Source organism: Quercus suber, unplaced genomic scaffold (assembly GCF_002906115.3).
Source record: "Quercus suber isolate HL8 unplaced genomic scaffold, Cork oak 2.0 scaffold_376, whole genome shotgun sequence".
NCBI lineage: Eukaryota > Viridiplantae > Streptophyta > Magnoliopsida > Fagales > Fagaceae > Quercus > Quercus suber.
The window spans coordinates 293,665-313,229 of NW_027069828.1; the positions used below are offsets into that span (position 1 = coordinate 293,665).

At 42.9% G+C, this 19,565-nt stretch overlaps 3 protein-coding genes across 3 annotated transcripts; 1 reads left to right on the plus strand and 2 right to left on the minus strand.

Annotated features, from left to right (window-relative positions):
- Window positions 1-11,569: 11,569 nt before the first annotated feature.
- LOC136062046 (uncharacterized) lies at window positions 11,570-13,033 on the minus strand. Its single transcript, XM_065760639.1, has 2 exons — window positions 12,363-13,033; window positions 11,570-12,218 (listed from the first exon to the last, which is right to left on the minus strand). The coding sequence occupies exons 1-2, from the start codon at window positions 13,031-13,033 to the stop codon at window positions 11,570-11,572; spliced, it is 1,320 nt and encodes a 439-aa protein (XP_065616711.1).
- Window positions 13,034-14,067: 1,034 nt separating this feature from the next.
- On the plus strand, window positions 14,068-15,903 carry LOC112006215 (uncharacterized). Its single transcript, XM_024038513.2, has 2 exons — window positions 14,068-14,739; window positions 15,554-15,903. The coding sequence occupies exons 1-2, from the start codon at window positions 14,188-14,190 to the stop codon at window positions 15,638-15,640; spliced, it is 639 nt and encodes a 212-aa protein (XP_023894281.1). The 5' UTR covers window positions 14,068-14,187; the 3' UTR covers window positions 15,641-15,903.
- A 1,556-nt stretch (window positions 15,904-17,459) lies between these two features.
- Window positions 17,460-19,151, minus strand: LOC136062047 (probable xyloglucan 6-xylosyltransferase 3). Its single transcript, XM_065760640.1, has 3 exons — window positions 18,761-19,151; window positions 18,357-18,412; window positions 17,460-17,534 (listed from the first exon to the last, which is right to left on the minus strand). Exons 1-3 carry the CDS (start codon window positions 19,149-19,151, stop codon window positions 17,460-17,462), a joined length of 522 nt encoding a protein of 173 aa, XP_065616712.1.
- Window positions 19,152-19,565: the final 414 nt, after the last annotated feature.

Genomic DNA, 19,565 nt, shown 5'->3' on the forward strand with positions numbered 1-19,565 from the left:
ATATATATATATATATATATATATATATATATATATCTTTTCTTATAGTATTATCTTCTATATATCTATATATTAAGAGGATTAAGTTGACTCATGGTGGAGTGGTTGTCAGTAGTGCTAAGATTTGGGATTTTTGTAGTATTTGAATTCTCAGAGATTTTACATTAACTCACAAAGCTACACGCACTAAGTTTGAGAAAATAGATGTTGTGTTAATTTTAACTCTATGTTTTTTATTTTTTAATGTGTTTGATGAATTTAAAAAAAAAAAAATGTTTTGAAGTATTTTTTTTTCTCATGACGTGAAGTGTTTGATCATTCAAATGCTTGTGTGGCATTTTTAAATGTTAATTTAAATTTTTTTATTAATATTTTTTTGACCACATAAGCTTTAATGTGCTTGTGGGTACTTGACTCCACACAAAGGATTTTGTTCACTTTGGGGAGCCAGGCCCTCACGAATTTGTCCTCTTCGACCGAGTGTGGGCGTTCACCCCTTGAGGCAACTTAGTCCCACATCGGAAGGAGAACCCTCCCACTAGTGCTTTATATGCTTCTGGAGCTTGCACTAGTGTACTACTACTACACATGCTAGGCCCTAGTAAGGGGTACAACTGCCCTGCATGGTTGCATGTGGATTTATCAACTTAAACATGGATTGAGATGCACAATGATGCTCCTCGGACTGGTCTTCCGAGGCTTGATGTTCTTATTATTTCTTTTTAAGATTGATTATAAAGATCCAGAGGGCATAAGTCACTACAGAAATTCTTAACGCCGATCTCTCCTCCTTGTTTCAGGAGAGACTCCTTACGTTATATACCTCTCTAAACTGATCCTAACCCTCCATTTGTCGATCAGTCAGGCCACCACTTGAGAGCCTGTCCCATCAGCCGCATCCCTATTCCTCCAGTGGGTTGCAGCACCCAAGGCAGCACTGTTCAAGAGTCCTGTCCTCATTAATGCGGCCAGGACGTTAGTTCAGGGCATTCAATATAGAGGTGACAGCTCGCCTAAGGCTTGCTCCTTCACCATGCTCCCGTCGCCAACGCGTGGCACTGGACCCTCTCCTCCTCGGATATTCAAGAAGTCCCCTCTTTGGTGGGGTGGTGCTTGTGTTTTTTCGAGGTCTCGGATGCCCGAGGACGGGGCCATTCTCGGATATGTTCCTCGGGGTCGGTCCTCGCGCTTTCATTCTCGGACCCCTCATGCATCCTCGGCGTGAGCCCTTGGGCCTGGTTTGGAGTGGGCCAAGGCTACCTGATTTTCTGGCCCCATAATAGCCCCTCAAAATCTTGCTGCACGCATCCTCGGACGGGGAGAAGGATTTTGACATCCTCGGGCCTGCTCCGTGCCCAGTCGAGCCTTACTCCTCGTCAACACTGGGGTCTATTCATCTGCCTAAGGCGCATTGCTGACGTTTCAGAGCGCGTAACGTGCCCATCATTAAATTCAGGCGGCTCTGTACTCCCCACGTCTAACGAGGCGTTACTAATCCAACGGTGGAGGTTTGTTTCACATTTATGGGCGGGAAAACCCGCATGGCTCTTCGATTTGGGTATAAATACCCACTCGAACCGCTTCTTCCTGTTTCTTATTTGCAATCAAGAATTCTCGCGCGTCCTTCCTGAGTTCAGCCACACTCTCACTTACATCTCCAACACAAAAAGCCTGTCCGAGGAGCTCCTCCTCTTTCTAGTAGATCACTCTATCCCTCTCTGAGCTCTCTTCCTCTTTACCCCTTCTTCTCCTTCACCTGTTCTCTTAGTCCCTTTTTTTTTTTTTTTTGTTGGGGGGTGGGGGGAGGGGGGAGCGGCTCAACGATTTGTCCAGGATTCTTATGCAAACCCCACTTAAGTTTATGGCCTATTGCGTCCTAGTCTTACACTGAATTGTGATTGAATAAAAATTCGTCTTTCTAATGATTATGAACACTCACCTAGCTATGTTCTCTCTCATGGGTTTGTGGTTGACTTGATTTTAGAATGGGTTTTTGTCGAGGGAGGTGTTTCTAACGGTGGTGAGTTGCTGGGTTTTTTGCTAGGGTGAATTGTAAAAGAGTGAATTAAAATAGATTAAAAAAAAAAAAGTTTTTTTGGGGTTTTTTTTAGTAAATGCTTTAATATGTAATATTGAAAGATCTCCATTAGGGTGTCCCTATCATTTTATTTAGGGGTGGCAATTCATGTTCATGGGTCGGGTTTGTGTCATGTCAAGTCATGAGTATTTGGCTATATGGATTGACCCGAACTCAACTTATTTAGTAAGGGTACATTTGGTAGATTGTAATAGATACTGTAATGTAATAGATATTCCTATGGTATAACTATTCGGTTGTTTGGTTATGTTTTTATTACAATAAATAGTTATTCTTCAAAATGAGGAATAATTATTCCTTATCAAAAGTACTGAATATTTATTCCTTCACCTTATGTAATAACCTTTTAAATTTTTTTCATAAAAAGTCATTAGTTGCCACATCTTCAAAAGGAAAGAAAATAAATTTTCCTTGTTGTTAATTGTTAGCTCTATTTTGAACACTCTAAAATAAGTGTATTTTAGGAAATTTGACTTAAAAATGATTTAATTACTCATTCTTTTTATACTCTACTAAATCATGAATTCATATTCAGAATTCTATTCCTAAATGATCACCAAACTAATGAATAGTAATACTTATTACATTCCAACTTAATGTATTCCTTGTAATACTTATTTCTATTCCCATGTAATAATCATTAGAGTGTACCAAACGTGCCATAAACATGTAAAAAAATCATTAACTCTAACAAGGCTTATTTATTAAACCAGTCAACCCGACACAACATGTTTAACATAGTTTTAAAAATTGGACCAGGCTGGCCAGCCCAACCAGTTCAACTGAGAATTAGGTACCAGTTTGGTCTAGTAAAACCGAGAACTAGAGGCAAATTTGGTTTTGCCCCAGTTCGATTTTTAAAACCATAACATTTAACCCATTTAATTAACAAGTCATATAAAGGTCAATACAAATAACATATTTAATTAATAATCATACCTTGCCTAAATAACATGTTTTCAATTCCTATATATCTAAAATTAAAATACAATTACAACCATAAATATAGTAAGAAACATATAATTACAACAAAAAATTAAGCAATAATAATAACGAAAGCTAATACATTTATAAGCTAAACGAGTCAAATAGGTTAAAAAGGTTCACATGTTGAACACGAACATGATCTGTTTATTAAACGGGTCAGCTGTATCAACCTAAATATGATCTGAACCCATTTAGCCTCAACCCATGATCTGTTTATAAACAAGTTAGTCACGTGGAGTTTGCAGGTTGATGAAGCTGAGAAATTCACCAGTGAGTCACACAATGCCTTCACGCTCGTATGTTAACCTACACAAGACAAAGGAGAAAACCTATCAAAGGGCACCGGTGTGGTGCCGGCCAAATACCCTTCGAAGGCTAAGTCAGAAAGTATTCTCACAACTCTAGAGTGTTAGAGAGGGTAAATAATGCGTACCTCTATTGATGAGAGTATTGGGGCTTTTATAGTAGTCAAAAGTTTTTCCTCTTAGACTTGGCATCCAAGTCTTTTCCTTGTAGGAGTCCTCCTTTTTAGAGTTCGAAACGTGGTGGACAGATCTTCTCCTTATAGGGAAGATCTTTACCAAATATATGAGATTTCTAGAGTCCAAGCAGCGCAAGGACTCTGTTTAGGGCCTTACGAGAATGGGCCAAAATATTCCCACTAAGGGGTCCAATAGGCCCATGGCCAACCAGCCCATCTTTTTTCGCTCCGTTCATATCAGATCCGTCCACTTAAGGCCCCGTGCAAATGACGGGCTCATCTATCCTTATGTCCACGGACTGTAGCCAGCCCGTACAATCACAATAGGCATCCTAGCGCGTATTTTCTCCCTTTTCAGTTGCTCCCTCACTCGATGGGTCCGTCATGCATAAGAGAACGTACCCATGGGGTGACGGATTTAAAATCTCGATCATGTTTTCATGACACCTAGATCCGTGAACTTCCATCCGTACATTGCTGGATCAGGAGTTAACACATTAATGAGCTGTGCCAAGTGTCATTCTGTCAATGGCCATTGTTTTGGAACGAGGTGTCGCTTCGTCTTCCGTGCACATCCTTTATAAATATCGACCCCTTCGCCCCTTATTTTTCCACTTGTTGCTGGAAGAAATTGTCAGAGCGAGTCCGTCACACTTGTCAGAGAACAGTCCGTTCACTTACACACCCATCGCCTGCCACATCTTGCTTACTTCGATCTTCTGGTGAGTTGTTTCCTATCTGTCCTCTTTTAATTTTAGCTCTTATTTATCTCTTTTTACACTTTATGCGCTCGTCGTTCTTTCCAAACCCGTCAGAGTTTTAGGTTTTGTCATTACCTGTAGGCCATGTCTAGTGCGTGGAGTAATCAGTCGATCGTTCGTGACGGGGCGGATTACGAAGAGGTATACTCGTCAGGTCCCAAAGACCACGACGCCCCGAGTGAGGAAAGTAGTCCGTCATCATCCTCCTTGTCCTCAACAAATGAGGGCTTGGAGATGATCGAAATACAAGAGGGTTCAGCTGATGACGAAGAGCCAATAGTTAGGTCCGTCGTGGGAACTGATGGACTTAGGGAGTTCATCATGCTCCCAGAGTGGACGGTACACGCCTTCACATCTACTATCAAGGAAGGCCATTTTAACACCCTTAGGGCCCGTTACCAAATCCTAGACCACATCCTACTCCGTCTACCCTACATGTCAGAAAAATGTTATTACGAAGGAGTTGACGGAGTAGGTGTGTACGAACAAGTGCTTAAGGCTGGCCTGAGATTTTCGTTAAGTTCGTTACACCGCAAACTCTTAAATTACTTAGGTATATTCGTCAGCCAGGTGTCTCTTAATGCCTGGAGAGTTTTCATCGCGATGGAGGTTCTGTACGGAGCCATGTCGGACGGTGGGAGAAGGCTTACTATAAAAGAGTTCCTCCACTGCTACTGTCCGGATGAGATAGACAAGTCGAGGGGCATGTATAGCTTCGACCTTAGGAGCCCTGTCCTGAAAGTTATTTTTGAAACCCTAGACTCAAATAGAGACTGGAAGAGCCGCTACTTTTTCATAGAAGGAGATAATTGGATATGTCATCCAGGGGAGACGGACTTCATGCCCATTGATACAGTTTGGGGCATTTTAAACCCATCCGGTATGGCCCGTTGTAAATGACTCCGTGCAGCTTAATAATTTTTATAATGTTTTTAACGTCCGTCCTCTTTGATGCAGTTTGACGGCGTCCCCAGATTACACTTGAGGAATTCAGTTTCTTTGAAAGAATTTTTTCAAAGACAAAACCCGAGGAGCGGACGTGGGCCAAGCTCGTCAACCTCAACACCATCCACTGGTATTGTGACTGGCCCGAGCCAACCCCGGCGGCACTAAAGTACGAGAAGCAGACCCGTCTACATGAGTCCGTTGACCCTTATGACCTGTTTTTACCGTCATTATCATTGTTATTGCCTAATCCGTCTACCTTTTTCAGAGATGGAGGATGCAAAGAGGCGAGCAGCTATAAGACTCCAGGTTGCGAAGAACAAAGAAGCTGGGACGGACCCCATGGGGACGAGCTCCAGCAAACAGAGTCTGAAGAGGAAATTGCCCGTGAAGGGTGACCGTCCACCAAAACAGCCCAAGGTCCCCTTGGAGCCGATCGTCGGTTTGATGGCTGAGGGGAATAAGTTAGTCACTCTGGCTAAACATGGTGCGGGCAAGGGTCTGATGACGGGTCTGTCTGGCAGCCAGAAGAAGCCACCCGTCTTGCTTCGTGAGGACTCCAAGTATGCCCTTGAGAGGCTGTCGTCGATTATCACAACCGACGACTACGAGGACTTGGGGAATCACTCAACGGAGGCGATGGAGGAGACGGGCCTCCTCAACATTGCTCAGGTAATTACTCCGTCGTCTTTGGTCCACCAGTTCACCATTTTTTGCCCTTAAATATTTTACTTATGCATTTTTGTTGTCTCTCAGGCTATGATCATGATGAAAGGCATGATGGGACGGTGTCTCAATCATGAGACGACCATTGGCCGAATTCGTGAGAAAGCCAAGGTGATGGAGGAGGAGCTGCTCAATCTCAAGGCCTAGAAGGTCGTCCAGGAGAAGAAGCTGAAGATGGCCGAGACGGCCCGGGACGAGTGTATCCAGCTGACGGACCGTCTAAAGAAAGCCCTGGTGGAGAAAGACGATGAGGTCTGTCAGGCTAAGGAGGATGTGATACGCGAGTACCGCGACTCCGACACCCTCATTTTAGAGCTGAGTCTTGTTTATAATGACGGGTTCGATGATGCACTCCATCAGGTGAGGGCATTATACCCGGATATGGACCTATCCACCGTTACCATCGCTGGCCCCGAGCCTTCAACCGTCCAGCCCGTTAGTCTGAAGACACTGATGTATTCTTCGACGAGAACGTCCCTGTCCGTGAAGCTCTTATAGATCAAACCGTTGCGGACAACCAGGCTAAGGACATTGGGGACCGTCCAGCTGAAGAGAGAGAGAGAGCAGATCTGTAATAATTTAGTTTTACTAATTAATCTTTTTTTTTTTGGTATCAAGTGTGGAACAATTTTTAATACCCGTCATGTTTATGGGGTTTATATGAACATTGACCGTTCATTATGTTTACATTCTGCAAGGTCCGTTGACCTTTGTTTCATCTTTGTGAAATGTATGTATTTTATTTTAAGTATATTTCACGCTTAAAATGAACTCCGTTCTGCTTATACGATTCCTCCGTTCATTAACCGTTTAACCAGGGGTCGTCATCCCTTAGGATGATTGGTCCGTTTAATTTGTGGGGGAATGATCGTTTTCCCTTAGGATTCTAAGTGCTATCACCCTTTGGGGGAATGATCGGCCCGTCTTGTGGCCTTTATTTTTGGTTCGTCCATTATATAGATCTTAAAAGAATTACAATTTTTTTTTGATGGTTCGTCCAGCTTGTGGACGTTATCTTAGGCCCGTTCATTATGTGGACTTAGTTCTTACCATCTCCACAGGACGATCCGTCAAGCTTGTGGACGTTATTATTGGCCGTCCATTATCTGGACAAGGTTTTCATCCTTTTGGAATGATCCGTCCATCATGTGGACAATATTTTTAATAGTCCGTCATAGGACATAAGGTTTTCATCCTCTAGGGATGATCCGTCCATCATGTAGACAATATTCTTATCAGTCCGTCATAGAATGTGAGGTTTTCATCCTCTAGGGATGATCCGTCCATCGTGTGGACAATATTTTTATCAGTCCATTATAGGACATGAGGTTTTCATCCTCTTGGGATGATCCGTCCATCAACACCTGTTATAAAAATATAGTCCATCATAGGACATAAGGTTTTCATCCTCTTGGGATGATCCGTCCATCATGTGGACAATATTTTTATCAGTCCGTCATAGGACATGAGATTTTCATCATCTTGGGTTGATCCGTCCCTCTTGTGGACAATATTATTAACAGTCCGTCATAGAACTTAAGTTTTTCATCCTCTTGGGATGATCCGTCCCTTGTATGGACAATATTCTATCCATCCGTTTACAGAATTAAGTAAAGCAGGAAAAATTCAGTAAAGTCTGAAAGAAATCTTTATAGGAAAAAAGGGTGCTTGCCCCCTTGGGCTTAAAAAAGCACTGGTAGAGAGATTTGTTTGAAGTAAAGAAAAATAATGGAAATAGCTGTTCGAAGTAAAACTACTGAAAACTTTTAGAAATAAACTGGAAAGTTGGGAGGGGGGGTTGATACCCTTTATGTCCTTTATATTGATAGTATCTCCATAGGTGCTCTGTGTTCCACGGGTGTTGCAATTTCCGTCCGTCCATGGTTTCGAGGTGGTAGGTCCCCTTCCTCTGCCAAGATGAGATCTTGTAAGGTCCTTTCCAGTTGGAGCCAAGTTTTCCTTGTGAAGGATCTTTAGCTGCTCCCATTACCTTCTGTAGCACAAGGTCCCCGATCTGAAAGTCTCTGTGTCTGACTTTGGAGTTGTAGTATTTTACCATGAGGTTCTGGTATCGGGCCAACCTTTGTTCTGTTGTAGCCCGAACTTCGTCGACTAGGTCTAGCTGTAGCCGCAAAGCCCCTTCGTTCTTGTCTTCATTGTAGCTCTCCACTCGATAACTTGTAAGCCCTATCTTTGTTGGAATGACAGCCTCGCTCCTGTATGCTAGCCTGAATGGTGTTTCTCCCATGGGTGTTCTTCCCGTTGTGCGATATGCGCACAAGATACTTGGTAACTCATCGGGCCAGATGCCTTTTGCCCCTTCGAGCCGGGTCTTGATGATTTTGAGCAGGGACCGGTTCGTGACTTCAACTTGCCCATTCGCCTGTGGATGTGCTGGTGATGAGTAGTGATTTCTGATGCCTAATTCCGAGTAGAAATCTTGGAATGCCTTGTTGTCAAACTGTTTTCCGTTATCGGAGATGAGTACCCTTGGTATCCCGAATCTGCATATGATATTTCTCCATACGAAACTCCTGATGTTTTTCTCCGTGATAGTCGCCAAAGCTTCCACCTCCACCCACTTAGTGAAGTAGTCGATCCCTACCTCCAGAAATTTCAGCTGTCGCGCAGCCGTCGGGAAAGGGCCCATGATGTCTAGCCCCCATTGGGCAAACGGCCAAAGGGCCGTCATGGGTGTCAGTTCTTCGGTTAGTTGCCTAATTAGGTTACCGAACCTTTGACACTTGTCGCAAGTCTTGACGTAGGCTTGTGCGTCCTTCTGTATTGTAGGCCAATAGTATCCTGCCCGGATCAGTTTGTGTACTAAAGACTACGTCCCCAAATGGTTTCTGTAGATACCCTCATGGACCTCTCTCATTACATAGTCTGCTTCCTCGTGACCCAAACACCTTAGGTATGGTCGTGAGAATCCCCTCTTGTATAAGACGTCATTGATTATTATGAATCGCGAAGCTCGGACTTTCAATTTTCTTGCTGCGTCTTTGTTGTCTGGGAGCGTACCTTCCTTCAAGTAGGCCGTTAGTGGCGTAGTCCAATTGTATTCTGGGTTTACTTCTTGCACTTCTGCCCTACTGTTAATGATTGAGGAATTCTGGATGAACGAAAATACCTGACCGGGGGCCATCATGACCTCTGCGGAGGAGGCTTTCGCGAGCCGGTTAGCACATTCGTTCTCCTCCCTTGGGATTTGGACGAATGTGACCTGGAGGTTGTCGATCCGTCTCCTGACCTCTTCCAAGTATTTCTTTATCTTTTCCCCCCTATACTCATAAGCGCCGCTAATCTGACTGACTATTACCTGCGAATCGCAATGTACAACCATGGCCTCGGCGCCTGCTGCTTTTGCCAGGTCTAATCCTGCCACTAATGCCTCATATTCGGCCTCATTATTGGTTGTCGGGAAGTCCAGCCGAATCATACACACGATTTTATCTCCGTTAGGGGTTTGAATTACTACCCCGGCGCCTCCAGCTTGCCTGTTTGATGATCCATCCATGTGGATGTTCCATTGTCTGAGGGCTTGTGGCTCCTGCTGCTCCATTTGCGTGTATTCGGCGATGAAGTCCGCCACTGCTTGGCCCTTTATTACGGTTCGTGGTCGGTAATGTATGTCAAATTCGCTCAGCTCTATCGCCCATAAGGCCATTCGTCCAGCTGCTTCAGGGCTGCTCATTGCTCTTTTTAGGGGTTGATTTGTCAGGATGATGATGCTGTGGGCTTGGAAGTATGGTTTCAGTTTTCGAATTGCAGTTACCAGTGCGAAGGCGAGCTTTTCCATGTGGGGGTACCTTTCTTCAACCCCCCGGAACCCCCTGCTTATGAAATAGACGGGTCGCTGAGTTCCTTCCTCTTCTCTTACTAGGGCCGCGCTTACTGCCACCTACGAAGCTGCTAGGTATAAGTAGAGGTCTTCTTCTGGCTTGGACGGGCTGAGCAAAGGTGGCGAGGTATTTCTTCAGATCTTCAAATGCCTTCTGGCACTCATCCGTCCACTCGAATGATTTCTTTAGGGCGTGGAAGAACGGTAGACACATGTCCGTTGCTTTTGAGATGAACTTGTTCAAAGCAGCAATTTTGCCGTTTAAGCTCTGTATGTCCTTTACTGTCCTTGGCGGTTCTAGCTCCATGATGGCTCGTATCTTCTCTGGATTGACCTCTATTCCTCTTTGGGACACCATAAAACCCAAGAATTTTCCCGCTGTTACTCCGAATACGCACTTGCCCGGATTCAGTTTCATGTTGTATGACCGTAGGGTATCGAATGTCTCCTGGAGGTCGCTCAGGTGATCTTTTTCGAGTGGGCTCTTGACTAGCATGTCGTCGACGTAGACCTGTACGTTCCTCCCTATCTGGTGTGCGAACATTTTGTCCATTAACCTTTGGTACGTTGCCCCAGCATTCTTGAGTCCGAATGGCATCACCTTATAGAAAAAGAGGCCTTGGCTAGTGACGAAGGACGTTTTCTCCTGATCAGATTCCTCCATCTTGATCTGATTATAGCCTGAGAAGGAATCCATAAAACTTAGGAGCTGGTGTCTGGCCGTGGAATCGACCAGCACATCTATCCACAGGAGGGGGTAGCTGTCCTTTAGGCACGCTTTGTTAAGGTCCGTGAAGTCGACACACATTCGCCACTTTCCACTAGCCTTCTTGACCATGACCACGTTCGCCAACCACTCCGGGTAATATACTTCCCTAATGAAACCCGCCTCGAGTAGTTTTCTGACCTCTTGCGCTATTGCTCTGTCCCGTTTGGGAGCGAACACTCGCTTTTTCTGCCGGACGGGTGGGGTTGAAGGGTTCACGTTCAGCTTGTGTACTATGACAGAGGGATCGATCTCGGGCATGTCTTCGTGGTTCCATGCGAAAACGTCTTGGTTCCTCCTGAGGAATGTTATGAGGGCCTGGCGCACAGGCTGGCAGGCCAATGTTCCTATTCTGGTCGTCCGCTCTGGTTTTGATTCGTTGACCATTATCTCCTCTAGCTCTTAGACCGGTTCTGTGACCGTCCGCTGCTCTTCTATGGACATTGTCTGATGATGATCTTCTATTTCTAGCATGGCAATGTAGCATTCTCGGGCGGTTGCCTGATTCCCTCGCAATTCCCCAATCCCATAGTCCGTTGGGAACTTGATCATTAAGTGCTATGTTAATGTTACTGCTTTCCATGAGTTAAGTGTGGGTCATTCGAGAATACCATTGTAAGCGGAGGAGCAGTCCACCACGAGGAACATTACATTCCTAGTGAGTTCTTGCGGGTAATTGCCCACCGTTATCGGGAGTGTGATGGAGCCTATTAGGAATACCCTCGTCCCTCCAAAACTGACAAGTGGAGCACTCGCCGGCATCAATCGTGCTCTGTCTATCCCCATTTGCTGGAATGTTAGATAGTATAGAATGTCTGCTGAGCTGTCGTTGTCGATTAGTACTCGGTGGACGTTGTAGTCCCCCACATGTATGCTGACGACTAGCGCGTCGTCATGTGGATGATGGAGTCTCTTTGCGTCTTCTTCAGTGAATCCAATAATAGGGCTCTCCACCCGTGCGGTATTAGGCGTAGAGCCTGTTAGATGGACGTTCAAGACCGATCTTAGGTACATTTTTCGAGCTTTTTTTGGAAGAACCAGTAGCTGCGGTCCCTCCCACTATCATCCTTATGTCTCCGATGGGGGGTCTTGGACCCTCGTTATCCCGTCGGGGGGCCGGCTCTTGGCGATTGGGATCCGCTCTCTCTTTGTTGACGAACTTCTGCAACTTCCCTTGTCTAATGAGGGCTTCAATCTGCTGCTTCAGGTCGTAGCAATCGGCTGTGTCGTGGCCGTGATCTCGGTGGAAATGACAATATTTGTCTCTCGGCCGTTTGCTTGGGTCGTTTTTTAGTTTTCCCAGGAATGTCAACGTTTCCTCGTCTTTGATTTGCATCAAAACTTGGTCAATTGGGGCGTTCAGAAGGGTGAAACTTGTGAACCTTCCTCCCTGGGGCTTAGGGCGCCTTTCGTCCCTTCTGTCTCCTGTCCTTGGTCTTTTCGGCCCTTGATCCTGACGCATGTCCGCCTGGCGTTCCCTTTTCCTGGGCTTTTCCTCCCGTGCAAGTAGCGCGTCTTCCGCATTCATGTACTTGGTGGCCCTGTAAAGTACCTCTGACATAGTTTTGGGGTCGTTTTTGTATAGTGAAAACAAAAACTTGCCCTTCCGCAACCTGTTCGTGAAAGCCGCCACCAGTATTTTGTCGTCTGCCTCATCGATCGAGAGCGCTTCCTTATTGAAGCGGGTTATGTAGGATCTTAATGTCTCGTCCTCTCTCTGCCTGATGCTCATTAAGCATGCCGTGGATTTCTTGTACCTGTGTCCCCCTATAAAGTGCGAGGTGAACTGAGCGCTTAATTCTTTGAAAGTGCTGATGGAGTTCGGCATCAGCCGACTGAGCCAAATTCTCGTGGGACCCTTCAGTGTGGTTGGGAAGGCCCTACACATGATTTCGTCTGGTACCCCTTGTAGATGCATCAAGGTCTTGAATGTCTCCAGGTGGTCTAGGGGATCCTTGACCCCATCATAACTTTCTATTTGTGGCATCCGGAACTTGTGTGGTAGGGGAAAGGAATTGACGGGGCCGATGAATGGAGAGTCAGTCCGGTTCACTAGGTCGTCCAAGTCGCTGGACACTCGTCCCTTTAGGGCGTTTATCATAACCTCCATCTGTTCTTTCATCGCTTGCATCTCCGCGAACATAGGTGGAGGAGTCGCATCCATGAGGGATGGGAGGCTCGTGTTCTGTCGTTCTGGCCTGCTTGGGGCGTTGCTCCCTTCAGGCCCTTCTCGGTCTCTTTGCATGGCGCTGGTACCTTCTTGATCCTCCCTCCGGTTGTGGGGTGCTGTATTTCTTTGACGCAGCTGTTCTTCTAGGTCATGATTTTGCTTGGTGAGGCGCTCCACGGCCGTAGTGAGGGTCCGAACCTGTCTTTCGAGTGCAGTCATGGGTAGTTCCTCTCCTTGGATGTCGTTGGTGGTTGCCATCGAGCGAGTGAGCACCATGCAACCCTTCTGTCTCAGGGATGAAGCAACGTTCGACTACTTTCTTCTCACGTTCCCACAGACGGCGCCAACTGATGAAGCTGAGAAATTCACCAGTGAGTCACACAATGCCTTCACGCTCGTATGTTAACCTACACAAGACAAACGAGAAAACCTATCAAAGGGCACCGGTGTGGTGCCGGCCAAATACCCTCCGAAGGCCAAGTTAGAAAGTATTCTCACAACTCTAGAGTGCTAGAGAGGGTAAATAATGTGTACCTCTATTGATGAGAGTATTGAGGCTTTTATAGTAGTCGAAAGTTTTTCCTCTTAGACTTGGCATCCAAGTCTTTTCCTTATAGGAGTCCTCCTTTTTAGAGTCCGAAACGTGGTGGACAGATCTTCTCCTTATAGGGAAGATCTTTACCAAATATATGAGATTTCTAGAATCCAAATAGCGCAAGGACTCTGTTTAGGGCCTTACGAGAATGGGCCAAAATATTCCCACTAAGGGGTCCAATAGGCCCATGGCCAACCAGCCCATCTTTCTTCGCTCCGTCCGTATTAGGTCCGTCCACTTAAGGCCCTGTGCAAATGACGGGTTCGTCTATCCTTACGTCCGTAGACTGTAGCCAGCCCGTACAATCACAATAGGCATCCTAGCGCGTATTTTCTCCCTTTCACAGGTAATGTCAGATTTTGCTACCCTTAATATTATCTCCCTAACGCCTAGTTACATACTCCAGGAGAATGAGATCATTTTGTGGACCACTGGTTTTGGGGAAATGCAACTCCACGTAGCCCATGGGCTTAGTTTTATCTTGCAAATACTCCACTACGACCAATTTTCTTCATTCTTAATGCCCAAAGTTCAGTCCACGATAGTTGCTAATATTCCAGCCCTAAAAATAGACAGGTCGAGCTGGATGTTAAAAAAGCACTGGCCCACCATATCCAAACCCAAGAGATGCACCACCATGAGCAAATAGAAGCAAGTATTTTCATTCCACTTCATGTCATTTTTCAAACCTCTTAGATATTTTTATACAATAATATCCTTACACAGATACACACTTCAAAACAAGTGCTATCAGTTTTGTCTGATGGAACATTTAGTAATCTTTCTTTAGTTGTTTAGTTTGGTAACTCAAAAATTCATGCCTCGTACTGGGAATCAATTCCAAGGAATGGATGGTACTTCTGAGGTTCCTGAATCCTTGGACGAATGGGAGCAAATCCAATCTCCATTTCCCAAACTCCCTCCCACAAGTGTGGAACAAGATATGGTAGTTACTAGAGACAATAACTACCTCAACGATAACCATGAAGGCCTACAACAAGAAGTACCTCCAGTATTGGACCTTGAACTTGAAGCCACTCAAGACCCAGATCCTGAATCAAGTTCTTCATCATCAGTGTCATCGAATTCTGGAGGCGATGAGGAAAATAGAAGGTTGTCACAGCCCCAAGTGGCTAATGAGATAAGGAGGGGTTTGAGATTGCGTTTGGAGATTCTGAGGGCTGGGGTCTCCAAGGTGGCTTGTAGAGTTTGGAATTGTGCAGCATGTGCCAGGGGGTTTTGGTCGATTGCATCGGTGACTGGAGTGGCAGCCGCGGTGTTGCTGTCATTCTTGTATGTCTGGGTGCAAAGGTGGCGTCAAGTTCTGTACAGAGAGAGCAAGGATCGTCTCATCAGAGAGAAAGATGAGGTTCTTTCCTAGAAGCTTCATAATTTAAGAACTTTTTTTTTTTTTTTTTTATAGTAAAATCTAGTGAATTTATATGAGTTGTAGATTTGGATTCCTGAGTTTATCTGGGGTATGATTCTAGATTTCTTGAATCAGAATTGTTTTGAGATTTTGGGCTCATGTATGAATTAATGAATCAATTAAAAGTGAGAATTCTACTTATATCAGACCTTAAGAACTGCCTGCGCTAACCATGATGTTTTAAGTAATTGAGTACTGCAACTAAAGCTTGCCAACTGTTGAAACTTAAATTGAAAATTCTAGGGGTTGTGCCTTGTGATCTCAGTTCTACGGCTAATGCCTCATGAACATGGAAGGAGGTTTATTGGATTCTAGCAATATTATAATGTGAACAATGTCTTGTCTATTTTTAAACTGAACTCCCCTGCAACTTGCACCTGTAAAACAGGTATGCTCTAGCATGTAATAGTACTTGCTCTGTATTTTGCAAGGGCTAGGCTGTTTACATGACAATAACATAGAAACAAGACTTTATTCCTTATCTTGTCACGTGCCGATTGAAGTAACATTACCTTTTTCTCTCGATCTACCAATCAAAACGGGTCATGTCAGCTATTACGAAAAATGTTTTCTGTGATAGAGTAGAGATACATGGGCTCGGAATCCAGCAACACAGTAAATTCCTGCATATCTAGGCAGACGTATCTATGTAATTGTTGATATCATTAATTAATTATTATGTTACACGCATTACATTGTCTGTGCGATTCAGTATGCTTGTTCTAACTATAATTCAATTTGGTATGCCCTGCAGAAGATCAGCCAGCTCCTGCTCCACATTGCGCAGATGAATGAAGCATTCTCAGAACGCCGCAGGGTTCCTGTGTTCCGAATTGGTTGATTGATCGTTCAGCCTCAGCAAAGCAGATGTTAATTGAGGATCTGCCTCTTACCTTCTCCATGATAGTGTTATGTGATGAACTCGGCATCTTCTTGTGCATTAGAAAATGGGAAGAGAGACATGCATATAATTGAATAGATGCTTATAACATATTGGTGACTGCACCAAATTATTCATAATTATATGTAAATGAGAATGTTTTATTCATGTGTCTGGCTAATTCTGTTCTAATGATGCTTATGGCATAAGCCAGCAATACCATAAATTCCTTCGACATTATCTTTGTCACTCTCTGCTCCCTCAATATGTCCACTTTTAAGACAATTTTATTTCAAAACAAGCAGACCATGATAGAGCTCATCTGAGCATGCTCATTAGAACGAAAACAATTTATTTCAAAACAGGCATACTTTCCTGTTCTGATTTATTTGCGTAGGAAGGATGGGAAAATGTAAATATGCAGTAATAATAAGGTTCCAAACAACAACAACAACAACGAGCCTAAATCCCAAATTTTTGGGGTCGGTTATGGGTTGTCAATAGATTAGTTAGGAATAATAAGATTCTGAAAGATTCAAAAAAAAAAAAAAAAAAAAGTGATGATGGCACAACTGTATTATTAGCCACAGGAAACAATGATATGATACTCTAACCTGACCCATTGTAAAATGATAAAAAGAGTTTTCCTTGTTAAACAAAATTTTCCTCCAAACCAATTTGGATATTACTTCTTCCAACACATTACATGATGACTCAAATGGGCATCCATATACACACACACCCTACTCTTTGTCTCTTACAATGGAGGAGGTGCCATTTGAGCCAAAACTCATGGGAAAAAAAAGACAAATAGATTTCGATGATTGCTCATGTAACTTGATATCAATTAGTAAAGATCCCAATGTAGACTGCAAAGTGATGCTAAATCAATAAAACGGGGAAACTCAAACCTATCCAATTCTGCTCTAACAAATGGGAGACCAGTCAAAAAGTGAACTCTATCTCATATATTACATTAAACCTGTGAACAAGAATCAAATTCCTATCAAGAAAACAACAACATTAACTCTGCTTTACTAAACAGGATGTTTGGCAACAAAGAAACAGGGTAGCAGATAATAAAACCAATGTAAGAATGTTGAGGTCTCATTGACTAGATAAGATCAGAAATTATTCATTTACTCTGGTAAATGCAACTATGAAGCACAGTTATGAAATGATAAAGGTAGCAATCAGCTAGGAGAAAATTATACACATTAAATGCTTTAGAAGGGTGATAGGAGAATGGCTGGACAATATGAAGAAATTTAAGGTCTTAGAGATACGACCATATTGACATGATAAAATTTTGTAGCAGAGAATTTCTTGCTTTTGCTACAAGTCCAGAAATACAATTTCTTGGAACACTACTAATCCAAGAGGAACCAGATATACACCATATTTATTTATACAGAATTCCAGATACTGAACTTTCACAAGTCCAGAAACTAAGCAGGAAAAGAAAATTTAGCAACCATGTTCTCCGTCTAAAATTAGCAGCCAATTTTAACAGTTACATAAAAAATCACAACTGCAACACAAATCTAACTTTCTATTAACCTCACACCAAAGCAGGTACAGATGCACAACCAAGGGCCAGTATGCAGACATTACAGAATGAGAAAAGCTGAAATACTAGTTGTGTTGAAAAACTGATGCAGACGTTGTAAACTATTATCACTGTTCATTTCAACAAAGTACAAACCTAAATTTCTAAACCATAAACAAATCAATATGCTTTCCTGTTCAGTTCAATGCAACTATTAAACACTGTTAATGCTCAACTTCTATAAACAGTGAGTAAAGGAATATGACGCACGTCTTTATCAACAACACTCACTTTCAATTGTGCTAACTGAAAAACAAAGCAACATAAACAAAAACTGTGTTTGTGTGGATTCCACTTTCAATAGCAGTTTTACAACAACAACAAAACGAAAGAAGAAAGCCACTCATTCAGATATCAAATGGTGCTGAAAACAGCAGTAATCTAACAATTTAATAATACAAAATTGCAACAATACCCAGATCAATAAACCAATAAAGAACATGAAATGGAAATGGGCAACAGCTATGGATCTTAAGTACACAAGATTCAACTAAAAAAACCCAGTTATCAAATTGCATATTTAGTCATCAATCTTACAATATTTTTTGTATGTTTTAAAACTATTTTTATACTTTAGAATGTTTCTATCTTTCAAAATTGTTTTAAAAAAGTTCATTATCATTATCTAATAAAAGGAAAATGTTGACAAAATAAACGAAATTCATGCCACTTCATACTTTACACCATTAAAGTGGCCCCAATTTTATAAACTTCATTTCCTACATCAACATTTTCTATTTATTACATTTCAAAGTAGGATAAAACCTGAGTACAATACTTAGATATTGTAACTTAAAGACAATTATGTGATTGAATTTAATTGGAGAACATAAGATATTGCATGTAAGTTTTATCCTTTAAAGTATAAAAAGGACGTTGAAACAAGACAAAGATTGAGGATTAAGAATATACAATTTCACCTTCATTTTTAGGATGATGAAGTGCTAGCAACCAGTTTTATTGTCCTCTTAAAAGTGGGCGTGGACAGACCTGAATCAAATACATAAAACACCATGCCCCACCTCTCATATTAATGTGGACAGTGGATAAGACCATACATACACATACGTAGAAAACAAATGAATGAGTGGATGAAGAAACACCGAAATCAAGCACTACAAAGACTAGTCAGATAATTGAAAAGACAAACTAACAAACAACTAATGGTGGGGCTATACTCTTAGCACTAAGTTTTGCTACAAGGATGTCATGCAAAATCAAAACTAGAAAAGTGGTTATGGAAAAAAAAAATGAAAAAGGCTAGGCTATGATTCAAAAGTACTACCAAATCCACCACATGATGAAACTAAACGACAAATTTAGAGAAGGTAGAGGGCATTCTTGCTGCTAGATATACTGGTATAAGCTGCTGCTGAACCTTTTGTTTATAATTATTTCATCTATTGCTCTATGTTCAGAAATTCTAAACATATTTCAAACTCTCTCAACACTGCATATACAATATATCAAACCTCTATGCCTAAAACCAAACAACTTGAGCACTTGATTATCTGCAAAATTGTATGCCCTCTCCATGCTACTCAAGCACCTCTCCACCGCATAATCCCCGTAACTCCCACAAGGCTTACAACCCACAAAATGTGTCACAAACGGCCACCTCTCATCCCCCAAACCCGGATGACACTTCTCCATCATCTCCTCATACCTATCCACCAACCCGGCCCAATACCCATGCAAATAGTAAGAATTCTCTACAAACACCTTATCCATCCACTCATCCTTCCTCGAAATCAACAAGTATATCAATGCAGACTGATCGTTCGCCTCAAAAGCTGGCCTACCCTTCAAATTCGCCGTCAAAATCTTCCCGGCCTCGTCTCTAACAGCCCCCTTAGGCCCCATTGGAGCCCAAGCATCAAGCAAATACAGAGACCACTGACAATTCCTAAACGAAAAGCTCATATCATGTCAAGTTGGTAAGACCAAGCCAAGTTCATTGAAAAAGTTTTATGTAAAAGGAAAAATCTGCAACAAGGTTTCTGAAAGCAAATAGTGCTGAGAGTCACGATATGCATGAAGTGTCATGGTACTTGACATTTGGAATGCAGCTTCAAGAAATTGCAATTCACAGAGAGCCACATGAAGACAGTACAAAAAATACTTCATTGGCGTTACAGTTGCCTGTTGGTTAGCATTTGACTTCCACTAGAATCCTGGTTGAGGAGGATGATGATTCAACCATTAGAGGGGATGAAATTCAAATACATTAGCTAGGGAAGTCTGACCCTGATTGAGAACGATGGTGCCAGATAGCTT